At 54.2% G+C, this 17,912-nt stretch overlaps 6 protein-coding genes across 6 annotated transcripts; 2 read left to right on the forward strand and 4 right to left on the reverse strand.

The window, feature by feature from the left end:
- Nucleotides 1-1,650: 1,650 nt before the first annotated feature.
- Nucleotides 1,651-3,192, forward strand: G647_08024 (DNA repair protein rad18; the record flags this gene model as incomplete). The annotated part of the gene is made up of 1 exon (XM_008732336.1): nucleotides 1,651-3,192. One exon carries the CDS (start codon nucleotides 1,651-1,653, stop codon nucleotides 3,190-3,192), a length of 1,542 nt encoding a protein of 513 aa, XP_008730558.1.
- Nucleotides 3,193-3,900: 708 nt separating this feature from the next.
- On the reverse strand, nucleotides 3,901-5,448 carry G647_08025 (uncharacterized protein; the record flags this gene model as incomplete). The annotated part of the gene is made up of 1 exon (XM_008732337.1): nucleotides 3,901-5,448. One exon carries the CDS (start codon nucleotides 5,446-5,448, stop codon nucleotides 3,901-3,903), a length of 1,548 nt encoding a protein of 515 aa, XP_008730559.1.
- Nucleotides 5,449-6,135: 687 nt separating this feature from the next.
- G647_08026 (uncharacterized protein) lies at nucleotides 6,136-9,176 on the reverse strand (the record flags this gene model as incomplete). The annotated part of the gene is made up of 3 exons (XM_008732338.1): nucleotides 6,136-7,498; nucleotides 7,551-7,919; nucleotides 7,963-9,176. 3 exons carry the CDS (start codon nucleotides 9,174-9,176, stop codon nucleotides 6,136-6,138), a joined length of 2,946 nt encoding a protein of 981 aa, XP_008730560.1.
- A 900-nt stretch (nucleotides 9,177-10,076) lies between these two features.
- On the reverse strand, nucleotides 10,077-11,891 carry G647_08027 (uncharacterized protein; the record flags this gene model as incomplete). The annotated part of the gene is made up of 4 exons (XM_008732339.1): nucleotides 10,077-10,596; nucleotides 10,663-11,101; nucleotides 11,292-11,416; nucleotides 11,476-11,891. 4 exons carry the CDS (start codon nucleotides 11,889-11,891, stop codon nucleotides 10,077-10,079), a joined length of 1,500 nt encoding a protein of 499 aa, XP_008730561.1.
- Nucleotides 11,892-12,592: 701 nt separating this feature from the next.
- G647_08028 (uncharacterized protein) lies at nucleotides 12,593-13,678 on the forward strand (the record flags this gene model as incomplete). Its single annotated transcript, XM_008732340.1, has 1 exon — nucleotides 12,593-13,678. The coding sequence occupies one exon, from the start codon at nucleotides 12,593-12,595 to the stop codon at nucleotides 13,676-13,678; it is 1,086 nt and encodes a 361-aa protein (XP_008730562.1).
- A 34-nt stretch (nucleotides 13,679-13,712) lies between these two features.
- Nucleotides 13,713-17,402, reverse strand: G647_08029 (uncharacterized protein; the record flags this gene model as incomplete). Its single annotated transcript, XM_008732341.1, has 3 exons — nucleotides 13,713-13,871; nucleotides 13,923-17,192; nucleotides 17,244-17,402. 3 exons carry the CDS (start codon nucleotides 17,400-17,402, stop codon nucleotides 13,713-13,715), a joined length of 3,588 nt encoding a protein of 1,195 aa, XP_008730563.1.
- Nucleotides 17,403-17,912: the final 510 nt, after the last annotated feature.

Raw genomic sequence — 17,912 nt, forward strand, 5'->3', positions numbered from 1 at the left:
ATTTGTACGGAGTACTTGTGATGAATCTACTCCGTACTACAGCCTGTCCTTGAAGTCGTCTGATGAAACACGGGTTGTGGTCCCCTGCCGCTCTATGCAGCCAATATAGTAATGCACAGGAGATACTCTCAATCGCGTGGAACATAGGGTGCAAACAGGTTAGCAACGTTCCAATGCTTTAAAGAGAACGTCACTGCTTATACCTGGCATTAATATAGTTTTAGTGCAAAGTTTAACAGGCGCATTCAAGGATAGACTGTGGGATAGGGGTGGCAACTCGTTCATGTTCCCTTTGGAAGTAATGCAATGAATGGACTTGAAGTGTGTATGAGTTTACTGCCTCGAAAAATTGCCGGCGCGTTGTCTGCGTAGAGTCTACCCGATAGTAGAGTGTGGTCTGTAGAGTGTGGTCTGTAGAGTGTGGTCTGTAGAGTGTGGTCTGTAGAGTGTGGTCTGTAGAGTCGCACTGATTTGGTCTCAACACCTACACGCAGGGTATCGTTAGATCGGTAGTGGTCGTAGCTTGAAAGTAGCATCTTTGGCAACCTCGTGGCATATCAGATCGAGATCCGGGCATGAGCAACGAGTGATCCTCTGGAGGGAGTTGCCATGGACGGCTGGCACATTTCTGCCAAACCGGGCGGAAGTCTGTTCCCAATCCCGATATCTGATAGCGTCAAATCTTCCGGACTTGATCTCCTTCCGATATCTAGGTCCCTCCCACCACGGTCGTCAACAGGACAAGGAGCTGCTGTCTGGGGCCAACAATCTGGAAAGACCCGTCTAGCTGCAGTGTATGAGGTAGAGAGGCATCATCTTGAGGACTGTTGCTGATACCTACACAGTACTCGCCTTCCGTAGCCCGAGGCTACCTGGGATGCAACAATAAGGATTGCTGATGTTCCCTAGTCGACCCTTCACGCATAGAAAGCTGCACTGCAGACCTGCCTAGATTTCGTGTTGCCATTGAGAGTGCAGCCTCTTGCTTGCTTTGCTGCCATGGAATGGGCGGTGGACCCATCCTCCCCAAATCACCCCTGCTTGGTACTGGATTTATACGTCGGCAGACGCCGGTCAGCATTTCCCAGTGAGCATGTAAGCAGTCATCTCCTCTCCGTCAGTTGAGGCACCAGGAGAGGCACGGCTGACGAGTCCCCCAGCTTGACACGAATGCCGAGCGAAGAGGAGGAAGGCATGTCTTATGGAGTCGTCCCGTTGCACTGTGCCGGTGGCCATGACTGCCGTCTTAATGAATCCGTTGGGCCGTTACTACAGCGAGGGACCGACTCTGGACTTGTCGATATCGGCCAAGGGTTTAAACCGGCTTTTCGAGTAGCAGCTGCTTTATCGTTGGAGTAGAAGTGCAGACTGTAGCCTTTTATACAACTTAAGCTGCTTCATTGGTAGATTCTAAATCCAGACACATAATCCCGAGTTGATAGACGAAAGCCGTTCACATGGCTGCCACAACTATCCGTGAACTCCATTAACGCGTAACGCGTCGGCTGAACACGCTAACGGCTAGCGCGAAATCTAGCTCATTGTCGATTGTCGGTTGATTGTCGTCACAGCCTTATTGACAATGAGGTGTGCCGCCTTGTTCAGTTGCCGTCCGCCCTCCATTCTTCCCCCTCGAATTGCGACACCACCATGCCCGAGCAAGATGAATTTACCGACAGCACAGACTGGCTTCCCACGCCGCTCGCCGCCCTTGCCCCGCTTGACTCGTCCCTGCGCTGTCAAGTCTGCAAGGACTTCTTCACCACGCCCATGATGACGAGCTGTTCGCACACTTTCTGCAGCCTGTGTATACGACGGTACCTGTCGCAGGAAGGCCGATGTCCCGCATGCAGGGAATCTGATCAGGAGATCAAACTGCGGAGGAATTGGGCCGTGGAGGAGTTGGTCGCGAATTTCACGGCGGCTCGGAAAGGTATCTTGACCTTTGCCACTGCTGCCACCGTCGTCGAGGAAGCCCAGCAGCAGCAACAGCAGCAGCAGCGAGATGGGGCAGAGGAGCAGAGACCCAGCAAGAGGCGGAAGGTGGATGTGGCGCCCGCAACAACAAACGGCCTGGGTAGGCGAAGTACTCGGAGTCAGAGTCGGAAGAGCCAACAACATGCACCCGTCCCAGCGGCGGCACAAGAAGTCATCATTGGTGACAGCGAAGATGATGAAGAGGGGAGTGTGTTTGAGGATCCAGAGGACAAAATCCAAAGCCCACATTTTGCTCCTGCCAATGGCACCACACAGTCCCACGAAGGCCTAGTCGAATGTCCCTGTTGCGGCCGGCGCGTGAAAGAGGCACTCATAAACTCCCATCTCGACCGGTGCATACAAGGCGACAGCTCTACACCCATCGATACCGGTGCCTCCTCATCTTCTCCCGCCCCGTCCAACGGTCGCCCGGGCCAAGTCGCCCCACCAGGCACGATCGCCTACTCTCAACGAAAGCCCGCGCTGCAGACCGAACGGCTACCATTCATCAATTATTCCCTCTTCAGCGATGCTAAGCTCCGGCAAAAGCTGAAGGAACTCGGCATTCCTAACCATGGCTCCAAGGACCTCATGCGCCGACGGCACACCGAGTGGGTGAACCTGTGGAACGCGAACTGCGACTCCACCACCCCTGACAGTAAACGCCATTTGCTACGGGAACTCAAGGTATGGGAGGATACCCTGGGCCGTCAATTGGAAAGACCGACCACAAACACGGGCTTCATGGCCAAGGACTTTGATCGCGGCACACATCTCCGCGCTCAGAAGGGCAATTTCGACGACCTGATCAGGCAGGCTAGAGAGAGGGCGAAACTCAATGCTGCGCAACGGTCAGAGGAGAAGGACACGACTTCCACGGTCGAGGACGAGACGACGACGCCCGAAGCGATCTCAGATACACGAATCGAGCCGGTCAATCTCAGGCCGCCTCAACCTCACCATCCTTCCGAGTCAGACGCAACGTATCCACACCGGACAGCCGACCAAGGGACCACCGCGGAATTGGGCATTGAAAACGCAACTGCAAGGCCCACGGATGAGGCTCGAACAGATCTGCCGGACGGCGGTGCTGTAGAGCCGGAAATCGATACCTCCACGCCACAATCTTTGCGCGACCCTTCGGCAGAACCATCAGCTCTCCAGAATGGAATGAGTACTGCGCCACGGACGCCTTCCAGACGCTTCTTCGTCTAAATGTGGGCGAGTGGTTGATGACCATGCATGGAATGAGATCCTAGATATCATGACTACATGGTTGATGCGTTGGTTCGTTACCGTGTCTGTGTCTGTGTATATATGTACTTGAAGATCACGACCAATCCCGAGTCAGTCAGTACACACAGTGTGTGGTACTGTACGTACCGCTTCTATACAGTGCACTCGTACCTATAGTCCAAGTCGCGAGCCATGAACACATGTTTATGAATCACGACTTTATAATTGTGATATCATCCGCCTTGGCTGGGTCATTTGGCATGATCTGTGACCATGCTGTAGTATAGTATAGTATAGTCCGTAATTCATGCACGATAACGCAAGCAATTATAACGCAAGCGAGTCGTGGCGTTTGTGTAGTAATCTGTACTCCGTATGCCCTACGACTTCCTAGACCGATGATGAGGTAGTGCAATGACGGCAACGGAACATAAGTACGGAGTACACAGTAAAACAATTGTTCTAGTGTAATATCATCAGGGTGGTCCAGGGCAGTGCAGTGCAGTACGGTGTAGTCAACTTGGACGCCGGCTTGCGGTACAGTAGGTCCAAGGCAAGAATTCACTCGCGCAGTCCTTGCTCACATTGTATAGGTAGGTTGAAGACACGGATGCATGCTTGAGATTTGCCTTTCTGCCTGCTTGCTTGCTAACTTGATACTGAATCCGAAACTCCACATCAGGAGCATCAGGACGCTTCTTGAGCGACGGGCTGCCTGTGACTCTCCTCCTGCTCCTGCTCCTGCTCCCTCTCCTTCACCCTGCCTGGAGCGTCGTTCCTGGTCCGTAGATCGTCGATATCCAATGTGCGCATCTTCTCGATACTCGATGATAGATTGTCGTTGACTTTCTCCTGTTCCTGCTCCTGCTGCTTCCGTTGCTGTTCTCGCTCCCGCTCTTGCTCTCGGCGTACCTGCTCCAACGCTTCCAATTGCTGTAATTTCTCCCGCGTCTTCTCCTCCTGCACCTTTTGCGCTTTCTCCCGCTCTTCCTGCTCCATTTGCTCCAATTCGTTGTCTACGTCCGCCTCGTCAAGCAGAGCCTTCTGGTCCACGGCGCCCGGCTCGCTTAGTACATTGCTCACTTCATCGACCTTGCTGACTTCGTCTCTCAGACTGTCGAGAACATCCTCGACGCGCTCCACGCCCCCGATCTTCGCGTTCAACGTCTTTAGAGCACTGGCGCTGGATTCCATGACCGCGAGGATCTCGACCTGCGAGACGGCCGACTCGACCTTTGTGTAGATTTCCTCGAGCTGCGCTAGATTGTCCAGTCGGCTTTGAAGCGTCCGGTCCGCAAGTCTCTTGCTCCGCAGCGCCGACAGCGCCGAAGCTTTGTTGCCCATCTTGACGGCCTGCGCGGCCTGGGTCTGCAGGCCCACGACGCGCGCGGAAAGTGTCGTCGTCTGTCGCCGCAGACTCTCCATTAGTGATTTCAGCGACGCGATCGACCGATCTTCTTGCGTGATTGGTTCCGGGCCTGTGGACGACGCCGGGGCCTTAAATTTCACGACCTCGGCATCGTAGCTGAGGAGCTGTTTATCGCGCGATAGATAGCGTAGTAGGACCTGAAGATCTGTGTCCGATATCGATGTGCCTTCGTCCTCACCCTGACCCCGGCTCTTCGCCAGTAGGACGCCGACTTCTTGTGCAAATGCTTCCCGACTCATCACCCGGTCCGTCAGCGCGGACCCCATCCCCGTAATAAGAGGCTGTAATCGATTCGAGACCTCCTCTAACGCCGGCACAACAACCAGTGTCCCCGGCCTAAGTTTCCCGCTGCTGCTGCTGCTGCCGCCTACTGTGTAACTCCCACTCCCGAACTCCAGTCCCACGGTCCGCAATCCCCATCTCAACACCGCCCGCGGGCTGGGGACCCAACTGCGCGCATATATTGACTTCTCAGCACCCAGGAACTCGGACCCATCAATAAACACCCCCCGCGCGACAGCGTCGTCGAGCACACAGCCCAAGTGGTTAGGCGGACCGTACGTGGGACTGGCGAGTGCATCGAGCAGCGCGTCCCCCGTGCGCAGGACAAGCGTGTTTCGATCCGGGGACAGTCGACCAGCTAGGGCCAAGCGGGTGAGAGCGGCGGTCCAGGCCGTGGCGTTGGCCGCGTATCCCTCCGGGTTGGACTTTTTCTGCACGGCCAGGTCCGAGTAGAGTGACGGCAGGCGTGTGGGGCGGAAGAGAGGTTCGTGGGCAACGAGGTAGTCGAGGTGGGGAGAGGGCATCGTTGTAATCAGTCAGTAGATGGTGGAGTTTGTGGCCGTGGCTGTGGCTGTCTACATGTACACGTACGGTAGAAGCCGTGTTGACGTTGACTTTGACGTCGACGGTAGACAACCTTTCCCAATGTCACTTCACTAAATCACCTCGTACGCACTGCGTTCTCCGTTGCGTTACTGCGTTACTGCGTACCGAATAACTGTCACCGATTTGTTTATCGAATTACGTCATGGCAAGGCTGTGCGTTCCCCTGCAAGGCTGAGATTTCAGGACGAGCCTACTGTACCTGGTAGACGTATTAGTCGACGCGGGGTACCTCGTACTGTACAATACGAATCTGCTATATTGCGCACCACTACACGTTGGATCGCATCTGATGTCCAATAGGACTTGCGTACCCATGTGACCGAGAAGGAATGTGCAGTCCATTTTTCGGGCTCCAACGCTAGGGTAATTATACAAAGTAGAGTTGCCCCCAAGGCACCTTTACCGACTGAGCCTCCCACGAACGCTTGCATCCCGGTCTCCCTGTCCCTGTCCATGTCCCCGTCGCCGTCCATCCGAGAGGTTAGAGGCTTACATGTGCTTAGTACTCATAGCAGGAGAAGACTGACTCCGTATCTATCCCATCCAGCATCATGTTGTCATAAAGCCAATCCCGTAATAACTAACCCCAGCGCGAACGCTTCATATCAGTAATATACGTCGTCAAATCCGAAATTTTGTGACCGCCGCTTGATTCCACCGCCCTCTCTTCCAATGTTCATGTTTCTCCCCATCGTGGCGGCCATCTGACCATTCCCGTAGAGTGATCCACCGCCCATGCCGGGGTTCATTAAACTGTTCGTTCCGTTATTGTTCATGGCGTTCATTTCGATCTTCCCGGTAGTCGTCGTCGGCGGCGCCGAGGAATATGCAGTGTTGGGAAATCCTCCTGCGTAGCTTCCAGCTCCACCTCCCCCTCCGCCGTTGGCGCCTACCACTCCACTAGTCGGCCCCGTGGCCGTTGGATCATACGAATATTGCATGCCGCTGGTGAAGGACGGGGAATTGCCGTTCGTGTGGTCATTTGTACTTGACCCCGTGCCATCTGGCGTGTCGAAGAAACTGAGGTCCAGGGTCCCCCAGTCGGGTGGGTCTGAGCCCCAGTTTCCAAAGCCCATGGCGAATTGATTCTGGTCCCTGAAGATCCAATCCTGCGTTTCTTCGATCAGACTGTCCACCCCGCCAAACATCCTAGCGGCGTTCTGCTCGCCGCTGCCCGCTACCCGGTTGGAGGAATTTGCCGCGGAGGTTGCGGCCAATCGTGCTTGGTGTGCGTTCCAAGCGTCCTGCTGCGCTTTAGTCAGGTATGTCGAGGCGCGGATACGTTGAGCGTCGCGAGAAAGTTCGGCCGCCGACACAGGAGGCAATGACATTCCACTTGACGTTCGCCGAGAATCGACCGTTTCTGCAGGAGAAGGAGCCATCAGTGCCGTAAGGCCGGTATGAAACTGGGACACGGACGTATAGCGTAGTACTTGCGATTGCTGCTGCTGTTGCTGAACATTCCTTGCCATCAGATCGGGGACTGGCTGGGAAGAGATCTGCTGAGCCATATTCGCAAGAGACTCCGGCGATACCGGCGAAGGTGCGCCGGGACTAAGTCCCCACTTGACCCTGATCCTAGTATAGACCATTTCTGCTTCCTCGGGCATTTCGATACTCCATCGTTCGGCGCAAAGACGAAGAACTCTTAGCGTTCGTCGGGCGGCCGTCCAGCATTCGCCCATTTCTTCCAGGTGTTTGACCCCGTGGATGATGTCTCGTCGAGCGTTCTTATCGGGCAGATTTAACAAGTGAATGGTGCATGCCGAGTGGACGATATATATCGCGATGTTGCATATTTGTCGGAGTCCATGTGTCCTCTTGTACAGGCGGAAAAGCTTGGAGATGGCAGCTGCTCCCTGGGTACAAAACTTCCGCGGAGAGACATGTGCTGGAAGCGGCGAGGTTGTCCGGGTATATTTGAGGAACGGCCGGTACAGATGAATGTACAGTAATTGGAAGAACATGCTGCTTGTGGTCAGTTTGCTCGTTTGGGAGCCTCCCCGAGGCGAAGACTTACTGCATGAGGAGGACTTGAGGCAGTTGGCCTTCTTTCGGCTCCATCTCGGCAGGGAGACCCTGCTTCCAACCTTCGAGCCTGGTATGGAGATCACTGAGACGCTTCAGCTCTGTTTGCCGAGGCAGGGGTTTGTCCAGAAGTTGCGGATTGTAGAACGAAGTCAAGAGGTCACTGGAGATCTCGGCGAGTCTCGACAGCTGTAGTGCCACTGCCCTGGTCCGTGCCGGTTGTGCATGAGCCTGAATGATGCCAGAATCAGTGTATGGCGACCACATCTCGCTTTCCTCTGACGGGAACACGTCGGGTCTCTTGACGGTGATACTAGGCATTTGGAGCTGAGGCTGGCGTCCGAGGTAGTTTGACCAACATCTAATCTCATCAGTAACGTCGGGCCGAACCCAGGAAGACCTACTTGTCAAAGAGGAAGCAGCCCCAGAACGTGATCCGCCTCGCGTCGATGTCCTCGTCGTTCAGGCGAGAGATCTCATTCATCGGCACTGCGTCCACATTTAAGCCCAGATCACAGGCCATGCGGAAACTCATTCCACTGTATACCCAGCCTTTGCTTTCGTGGCCACACCCGGCTTCTCTGACTGACATCAATGCGAGGGCCTGGACTGTGCAGAGCTTTGCATTGGCAAACTCGTCATTCTCATAGAGAAGTCGCTTTGCCTCCTTGAAGAAGTGGTCGCCGGTGGTTCCCGAGTCGTCGGGATCTGCTCTCGCAGTAGGCCGGGACGAGAAATGGCATCCAAGCGCTAGCATTACGTTGACGAGGAGATGCGAGCAGTAATGCGATGAGGTTCCAGTCAGGAAATCCCGGTAAAAGAGCTCCTTGGCCAGTGTAGTAAAGAAGGCGTAGTGCCAGCAGAAGTACATATTCATGAAGTGGAGGATGACTTCCTTGTCTTGAGTAACAGTGGTCCATGACAGGATCGCTTCTTCTCGAGGCCGGACCACGACTTGCTGGTGGGTTGGCACACCCTGAGCGCCACGATGCTCGTACTCTTCCGACATCCAGATCAGGTTCGAGGTGCCACCGATAAATTTGACCGACCCGTCGAGCATCAAGTCGCCCATTCTCCCGGAGAGCTCGGCTTCAAACTGTGGCACGTTGGACTCGCCGGTTAATACAGGCGAATCGCCCGGTCCTCCCAGGAGGCCTTTTTCCTGGGCCTCAATGGTGGCCGCGAGTTCCTCCAGACTATCGCAGGTCCGTATCTGATGGACAACATCCATGACATCCTCCTCTTCGGCGTTGAGGATCGCCTGTATGAGTATCTGGAGGGTGGAATTCTTAGTCTTGGTCGCATCCACATCCTTCTTGTAGACGCCCTTCCGGCGGTGATCTGTATGCGGAGCATATTCGCATTCGGTCAGGTATACAGAGGCACAAGCGGCGCATTTCGGCAGGTTGCCATCACATTTGGACTTTCTTTTGCGACAGGCGATGCATGCGGTACTCACGCAACGCCTCTTTGTGGATGAACCTGCGTCCTTGTCCTTGTCCGTGCTCTTCTTCTTGCCTTTGGATGCTGGCTGCGCAACAGTCTCCAGGCTTTCGGCTGCTTCTATCGGAGGACTCGACTCTCGCTGTGATCGCTCCGCCGTCAAGTCGGCGTTCATCATCTCTCTTGGCTGAAAGCCGTCACGACGTGCTGCCTGATTGCTCGGGCCCAGTACGAGCGCATTATTGTCGCCAAATATAGCGCGACTCGCAGACGATCGCCAGAGAGAGCACCGTCAGAACGGACAGCTTGTAGACACTCGGTGGGGAAGTTTTCGCGTCACAGACGGTGTGCTGAACGAGGACTGGACAAGCGGGGAAGAGGGCCGTATGTGGAGCGATAGCGGGTGAGTGGCTGTTGAGCTTCACCCCGGCGACAGATGACGACGTCCGGATAATGCAGCAGGTAAGCAAGGTACGAGTCGCGAGGGATCGGTATTCTACAGTAGACAACGTCAGTCGAAATTGAATTGATCTTCAAATCAGCCCAGGCCAAAGACGATCGGCAGCGAGAAGACCTCGAAGCAGCAATCACCCCCACCTGTAAGGCACATCTGATTAGCAAGCCCTGAGCCGCGAGATACGGTACGAGTACGGAGGACTCCATAAGGTATGTGAGCATGCAATGAGGTTGTACCCACTTGATAATGCCCTCAGGCTCCGCCGCTACTATAAGGTACCATCGTATACTTGAGGGTGTACGGGACTTCATCCGAGTTAGATATTACTGTGTACACACGCATCGCGCTGTTGATCCACGATCCAAGAGGAGCCGTCCTTCGATATGCGATTCATAAGGCGGCAAGCATGACACAGTCTATACGAATACGAAATCAGGTTCCGCTGAAGGTGGAATACCGGAGGGTTGCATCTGAGAAAATTGGTGTAGCGGATTGTGACTCAGAAAAAGGCTCGAGACAATTCTCCTGTTACAGTAAACTGGACCGATTTTATTCATCGCCGCATGTATATCGGTGTCCATCATCTCATCTCGGTTCTCGCTAGTTCGCAGCCGACCCTTAGTGAAGACCCATCAGATGCTTGCTGTTCTCGTAGACAATGTAACTGATGCTCACTGCAGGGGCCACTTTCAAGAGATTCGGCGTCACACCCTTGAACAAGCCTTTGACTCCTTCGCCTTGTATGGTCTTGATCGTAACGTCAACAATTCCTTTGTATGTCGGCGGATGCAGTACTGTGCCCTGAGCCTGCAACCTTGTTCGGAGCAGGTTGATGGGATAGACGGCTGTCGCACTGATTGCGCCTGAGGTTGCGCCAATGACTCCGGTCGCGAAATTGCTCATCTCCACGTCCTCCTCATGACACCGATTCTTCTTCGCCTTTCGCGCAAGCACGTAATGCTTACAGTACTCGAATATGAACAAGTCGATCGCGCTGTAGGGGAACATTCCAGCAAGGCCCATGCCCAAGCCTCGATAGTACGGCGCTAGTCGACCTTGTTTCCACATCTTGCGGGCTGTTTGTACGATCAAAGCGTTGCCATGCAGGCCGCCTCCGACGGTCTCACATTGCATGCGACTAGAGTGGACATTATTAGTCTGAGAAGCCACAGTATGGGCTGGAAGCGGGCACTAGAACACTCACAATTTCAGCGTGTCTAGTGGATAGACCACGCATTGTGCCACGGCACCACCGATACCGCCCGCGAGGAATTGTGAAGTCGGATGGAGATGTTTTGCGTCTGTTCCTTCGAACTCGGCAAAGGCCTTCTTTGCCGCCTCGTAGGCGCCGAACTTGATGGCCGACTCGGGCATGACCTTGACAACGTTGAGACCGTTGCCAGCAAATAAGCTGCGCAATCCGCCAGCTGCCCACAAATCTTTGCATGCGTCGATCAACGGGCGTCCGAAATTCTTCACGGCTTGAAGTGGTGCCCCTTCTTTTGCCGCTGCAACCGCCGCCTGCTTGGGATTCGTCTGTGCGATGAGATAGACTTTCAGTCGATCTAGCGGCGCCGTCGCTGTGCGCGAGATCATTCCTGCTAGGCCGCCTGCTATGAAATAGCCTAGCGGAATAATATAGTCTGTCAGCATCGCGTCAATTAGATGAGACACGATGATATGAAGCTTCTTGCGACAGGCCACGAGACAAGGGTGAGGGTAAAGTCATCAGAGGCTTGTGAGCTCTGATGACCTGGCGATGGTGGACGGTGACGCGCTAGTCATCCATTGTCCACTATTCACAGGGATGGAGCAGGGTCCGACAGTTCTTACCGAAACCTTGAAGGGTGTCGTTGATGTGAACATCCCCTTCTTGATTGACATTCGCCGTTGCCGAATAATATGTGATCAAAGCGCCGATGTTGGCTGCACCCGCAGGCAAGAAGAGGAGGAAGTTCCTATGCGCCAGTGTCAAATGTTGTTCCAGCATTCGCTCACGCCTGGTGTTTCATCGCACCTCCACTCCTCGAAGGATATCTGTCCATCATGGTTTGTGTCCACTTCGTCGAAGAACTGATCCAATTTTGCGTTGCTTATTGTCAGGCCGGCCCTGCTGAAAGCCGCGCGAAGCTCGGCCTTGTCTAGGGCACCGCTGTGGTCCCGATCTATTGACTCGAACAGCTGCCACAGTTCATTCTCTGCATGTTCCACAAACACCCTGAACTCGTTGAACTGGATCCGACCGTCACCCGAGGTGTCGACCGCCTGGAGGACGTCGTGGAGGAGATCGTCGGCGTTCTTGAGTGGGTGATCGATCTTGCGAAGGCCCTTCTTAAGGGCAAGCAGGTCGAGTTGCCCCTCGTTGCGGGTATCTAGGTTGTTCCATAGCTCTCGGATCCGCCGATCGCGGTGTTCATACGACTCTCCGTTCATGCTACATCCGATTTGCAGTGCAGCTGGAGGCTATCTGTGAGGGAGCATGTTTGTGTGCTGGTCCTCACTCGGCAGGGTCCGGTGCTGGGTGATGGCAGGAGACGAGGGGCCCACGAGGCACTGTCCGTGAGTGCGGCGTGACAGCGACCTATCGAGGAATCAAAGGTACAGAGGAATTCTAACAGGATCAAGAGAAGCGGCAAGCTTGGGCAGGGATTAGCACGTCTGCACACCAAAGTGTACTGTGTAATTGCTGAGGTGTGCATTGGTGGCAGCCGCCAGCTTGGGTGTGACGTTGCTATGCATGTGGGGTTGCGTTGTGGCCCTTCGAGCCGAGCCAATTCAGGCAATTTAAATTCCAACCGTCAGGGCGTGTTCGGGCTTGTCGGGTTTCGGACGCAGCCTCGCGCAGCCTTGCCAAGCCCCGATCCATCTCCCGACTCGGTTCCGACGGTCGTCTCCTTTACATTTGTCTGGGAGGATGCATAGTGTGCATGGCGGCATGAGTACCTGGCCCGTCTGCATCTAATCCACATTAAGAAAGTCTCAAAATCTGCCACAACTTCCCACCAGGCGATGGCATCGTCGAGGACGCCTTCAGTATCAGCCGAGTCGTCTGCAGGGCGCCCATCTGCTCTGCGCTGGGATATACGACAAACGCACTAAAGACACTTCTGCTATCCGAGACTCACTGCCGAACAATGGCAGCCAACTACTGGGTTTCCACCCAGCGCAAGTACTGGACGGTCACGCCCGAAAAGCTCCTTGAACTACGAGACGACGTCGACAAGCTCACCGCGAAAGTCCTAGAACAGTGGCCGTACCCGGATCGAAGGCTCATGTTCATCTTCCTCAGAGACAAGATCCTCCAGTTAGGCAAAAGGCTGCAGTTTCGCCAACAATGTGTCGCCACCGCTATGGTCTACTTGCACCGGTATTTCTTGTCGACCCCTATGCAGAACGTCAACCTGTATCTGCTGGTGGCGACAGCCTTCTATCTCGCCTCCAAGACCGAAGAGTCCCCGCATCATATCCGCCTCGTCGCCGCCGAAGCACGTCAAGCATGGCCGGAATTTGTGCCCGGTGACGTATCTCGGTTGGGAGAAATGGAGTTCTGTCTCATCTCGGAAATGCGTTCACAGCTGATTGTCTGGCATCCCTACCGCTCTTTGATCGCCCTGAAGGAGAATCAAGATCTTAAGCTCAGCAACGACGAGCTAGGCTTGGCTTGGTCCATCATTAACGACAGTTACATGACCGACTTGCCGCTGACCTGCCCTCCACATGTCACCGCCATCATTGCAATGTTTCTCGCAGTCATATTCCTGCCAAGTGCCAAGGCGAATGGCACAGTGAGGTCTCTGCCGCATGATACACTTGCAAACCCTGATTCCAGCCATTTCTCATCCCTCGGAGCTGGAGGTCGTCAAACATTGTCTGGCTCGTTCAATAATGTCTTAGGGAGCCTCCAAATGTCTAATCACATGGCTGCACAAAGCAATGCAAACGTGAATGGAAAGGCATCAGCTGCCAGCCAAAACCAGAACCAGTCCGACCCTCTCCTGCAGCAACCGCTCGACAAGGAAACGGCGCTGACCTTGATGAAGGAGAACGAGAAGATAGCAAACACCATCAAGTTCCTGGTTGAGTCAGGAATTGACATCAAGCAGATGATCGAAGGGACACAAGAGATGATCAGTTTGTACGATATCTGGGAGCAGTACAACGAGAAGTCTGTCAAGGATGTCGTGGCCAGATGCCTCAAAACACGTGGTTTGGATTGCTAGGCGCATCTGAAACGGAAAGTGTTCTCCGATGCTATCACTGTCCGTTGGCATTCGGTCGACTGACCACGCCGAGCTGCTTCCGCAGGCTCAGAACCACTGCCTTGTTTTGGGCAACAGGAGCGTTCCAGTCGTTTGAAGCTAGAGTCTCAACCGGACTATCGAGGTAGAGCAAGTCGGCTGCAGTGTTACGAACCTGGAGAGAAGAAACTTAGCAAGCGGAATGGGACCGGAGCTTATACCTTACCTTGGGCCAGCGGTGGAGCAACTGACGTGTGAGCTTGTCCAACGCACGAGCTCGGTAAATATCAATAGACAACAGCCTTGAATACACATTCATCAATGATTCCATCCGTTGCATGGTTGATGACGGGCTGTGGAGTCGCTGCATGGAGCTCCAAATTTCCAAGTCGACATTGTTCGACTGGCCGAACAGCTTGGTAGAGAAAAGGTCTTCGTCGATCATAAAGCAAAGAAAGTCAAGCAATGGCAGGACCTGCCGGTCATCCTCGGTAGCCCTCAATGCAAGCTCTTCCAGGATTATAGCTGACACCCTTGCGATCGATTCTTCACCCTGGAGCGGTTCCAAAGACTGCATGTATGAGACAAATGCTGTGCTCGCAGCACGACAGGTATCTTCGCTCCCGGAAGTTGCGGACGAGATAAAGCCGAGGATGAGGTGCCTGTGCGCCCAAGGCACAGACAATAATCGCATGAGTTGCTGAAAATACGCCGCCGAAGACACATCTGCTGGGAATTGAAAGGTTCCCTGAAAGGCAGGTAAAGACGAGTCTGTCTGCAGGTAGTTCTCAAGACATTTCCAGGCCCGGAAGCGCACGTTGTTTAGCTTCTCTGCGGCGAGTTTCACCACTAGAGGCATTACTTGTCTCAAGACCGCAGCGCTCTCACCATGAGCGCTGCAGTGACCACGATAAGCGTCGACCGTCTCGAGCGTCTGAAGGCGCAAGATCGAGCCAATATCTCCTCGCTGATCATTCGTGTAGTCTGTTAGGCCTCGTTGGAGCACACTCGACAGGGTGACGGAGACTTCCGCGTGCTCTGAAAAGTCGTTTGTAAGGATGACTCCGAGAGCTTCCATGGCGTCGACTCTTGTCTCGATCTTGTAAACGCCCTCAATGATACCAATAATGTACTTTAGAATCTTCTTTCGGGTTTCATTGCTGCCCAGCCGTGCTGACAGGTGCCCATGAATCAAGCTTAGCACTTTCATGCGGCCTTTGCTAGCGAAAGCAGATGGCGGTTGCTGCTTGCTGTCCAGCCATCGCTCGATCAACTCCATGCCCGCTTCAGGTGGAAGGACTTTGAACAGCTCCACAAAGGCTTCGGCGCTTGAGCGGACAACAATGTCCTTAGTTCCAGCCACTGTGCAATGGTTGAGGACTTCAACGGCGGTTGCCGTCCAACCCTGCATGGACACCCAAGGAGGATCTGCAGAGTTTGAGCACTTACATATTTCGCGGACCAGCACAGCTACACCTTCCATCACCAATTCAATATCTGCTGTCGTGCGACCTTCGATTTTGCCAGTCAGCTTCTTAAGGTCCAGGATCAACCTTCCGTTTCCCCCCAACCAGGACGTAACGAATTGAGTATCTCCTTTCCTCATCGACTGCAGTATGGACGACAGCGCTAGGAGCAGCCCATGTCTCGCAGCCGCCGTGCTACCTATGTTCACAGCCTTGAGATCAGAAAGCCGCTTGAGTATGGCCTCAGCGAAAGTGGACGTCTTTGATAGAGGCGAGCTTTTCGTTAGTATCCGAAGAGCGCTGGCAGCCCAGCGACGCTGATTCACATCAGCAGCACGTGCACCCCGCCATTCTGTCAGCGCTTGTAGAAGAGGTCCGTGGTAGACCACATCCAAACCAGCTGCCTGCGGAGCGACTTCGGTCATAGCTCGAGACAGTCGGGCTACTGCATGGTAATCCAGAATCTGGACGACAGGGATGCCGTCAGCGATAGTATCAGGATGCCGGCCGATCAACTCTTGTAGCGCTGCGGAAGCGCCTCGTCGAATATTGCCCGAAGGGTCGAAGCAAGCCGAGACGACCAACTTAATAGCGATTAACTGCAAGACGCTTTTGCAGTCCGAATATTCATTCCTGCTCACTTCGGGAAAACTCGCAACCGGGACCATATCCAGCTCGGCAGTGCTGTATTTTCGAGCCAGTGCCCACAAACCAAAGCATGCTGCATCGCGTACACCGACTCCCCGTGAAGTTCCAACATTTGAACGCTGTTCAAACTCCAAACCCAGAATCAGCGCCTGGAGGATTTCTGACAGCATGTCAGGTGGCGGTGATCGGCGAAACAGCAGGTGGGCAAGAGTCAGCATAAGACCATGCCATCTCAGCGGATCGACCGCATTTATATTTCTCCTCATCCCTATTGTGTCAGCGCGAGCTGTATCGGTGATAGCAACAAGTCTCTGAGTGTGAGTATCCTCAAGCAGGACATTTTCTTCCAAACAGCCCAAGACGGCTTCAACAACTTCAGCAGACATGGCTGGATCGAGTTTCAGTGCGATCACACTGAGCGCTTTGGCGGCGGCCATCCTGACGGGCGTGTCATTATCGCCCAGAGCGTCAAGGAGATACTGGATACTCTCCTCTAGCATCGCATTGAGCTGATGCGGCTGGTTTGCACTGTCTCTCAAACTCAACGATAAAGCATGTGTTAAGATGGCGCGCAAGATCTTGAGAACCCACTTCCTTGCAGGGGCAGAGTCTCTGATGGATGCAAACTGATTGCGTTGGTCCAGAGCAATTTTCATGGTCGAATCGAAGAGAGCTTGTAGATATGGTGCGACTCCGCTGTCCGAACCAGAATTGGTAATACCATACAAAAGTGAGAGGAAACCAAGAGCCTGGTACGGTGTGAGGGTGGCCATGTCGGAACTCGACAGCAATTCACGGCTAGTATAGTGCACCAGCCGTGTGGACAAGTCGTTGGCTTGCATGTCCGTTCGCCAACTCAAGCGTACCAACAATATACTTGCAGCTTCACGTTCTTTGCCGGCGCCACCCAAATGCTGCAAAGCGAGGCTGATGACTTGGCCCGCTATGCCGGGCAGGCCACCCAGTTCCCCTGGCACAGCGGCGTCACGGACCCGCCCATCCTGGACCGAGATGGTGGCCAACTCGAAAGGAGCAAGCAATAGGTGGGAGAGCCATAGCAACATAATATACCGCTCTTCCCAGGTCATACCCGCCCCAGGCACGTCCCAGGCACGGAAAGTGGAAAGCATAAGCTTCAGGTACTTGGGCTCATTGTTGAGCAAACGAACAATAACTTTGTATCCTCTGACTTTGCACAACGAGTACAGAAGGCTGCATATCGCCCGGGGCAAGGGAGAGACACCGGCTGTACCTCGGCTTCGGGTCGGACCATATTGATCTTTTGATGTAGTGAGATAGCCAAGAAAGGCATCAGTGAGGAGTTGAACGAGATTTGCTAAACAGGGATCAAGGAGCTGAGGCCACTCTTGGAACCTGTCGAGCTGAAGTCGGATTAGCTACCGATCGAGAGACTTACGCTGCAGCATTCGTACCAGTAGACTCAGCTCTGTGCTTTTCGTATCGAGGACGCATCTTCGAGGAGCCCGTTCACCACGATACAACAATAATGGTAGCTTGTGCTGAAGTTCAGCAAGAAGAGTGCCCGATGCTTTGTAGAGTTTGGCGTCCAGGTCAAGCTCCGATGCATCCATGGAACCTGAAGATCTCTGTCGACGGCGAGCGACTGTGAGGGACAGAGTGAAGGAAAGGGCAGGAGAAGGTGGAGACGAAGGCCAATCACGTGAATTCGCGTTCAGACGGGCTTAATCTAGTCCTTATATGGTAAGGTCGTCCACTGCCTGACGTGTCTTAGCCAATCGAAAGCCCGACGTCAGCCTGGCCCTGAAACCGGCCTTGGTTCGCTTCCAACTTCGGCTTCACATCGTTACGAACAAAGGCAAGACCTTCAGACCGCCGGGTCCGGCAGAATCACGTCTCTCGTCTCTGCGCATGGTCAGTTCAGCAACCTCCATCATGCTCGTTGTGAATGGGATGCGGCGACTCAACCGCCCACTGTCCGAGCCCATCGCAGGGCTGTGGCCTTGACCACTCAAGTCCTTCTCGGCTCCGATTCACTTCGATCTCACCGCCGCTTCACCAGCGCCGCTTCCCTCTTTCGTCGACTCCATCAGCCGCCGCAAAATTCACAACTCGATAAGACG

This window comes from Cladophialophora carrionii, assembly GCF_000365165.1.
Source record: "Cladophialophora carrionii CBS 160.54 unplaced genomic scaffold supercont1.6, whole genome shotgun sequence".
In the NCBI taxonomy this organism is placed as follows: Eukaryota; Fungi; Ascomycota; class Eurotiomycetes; order Chaetothyriales; family Herpotrichiellaceae; genus Cladophialophora; species Cladophialophora carrionii.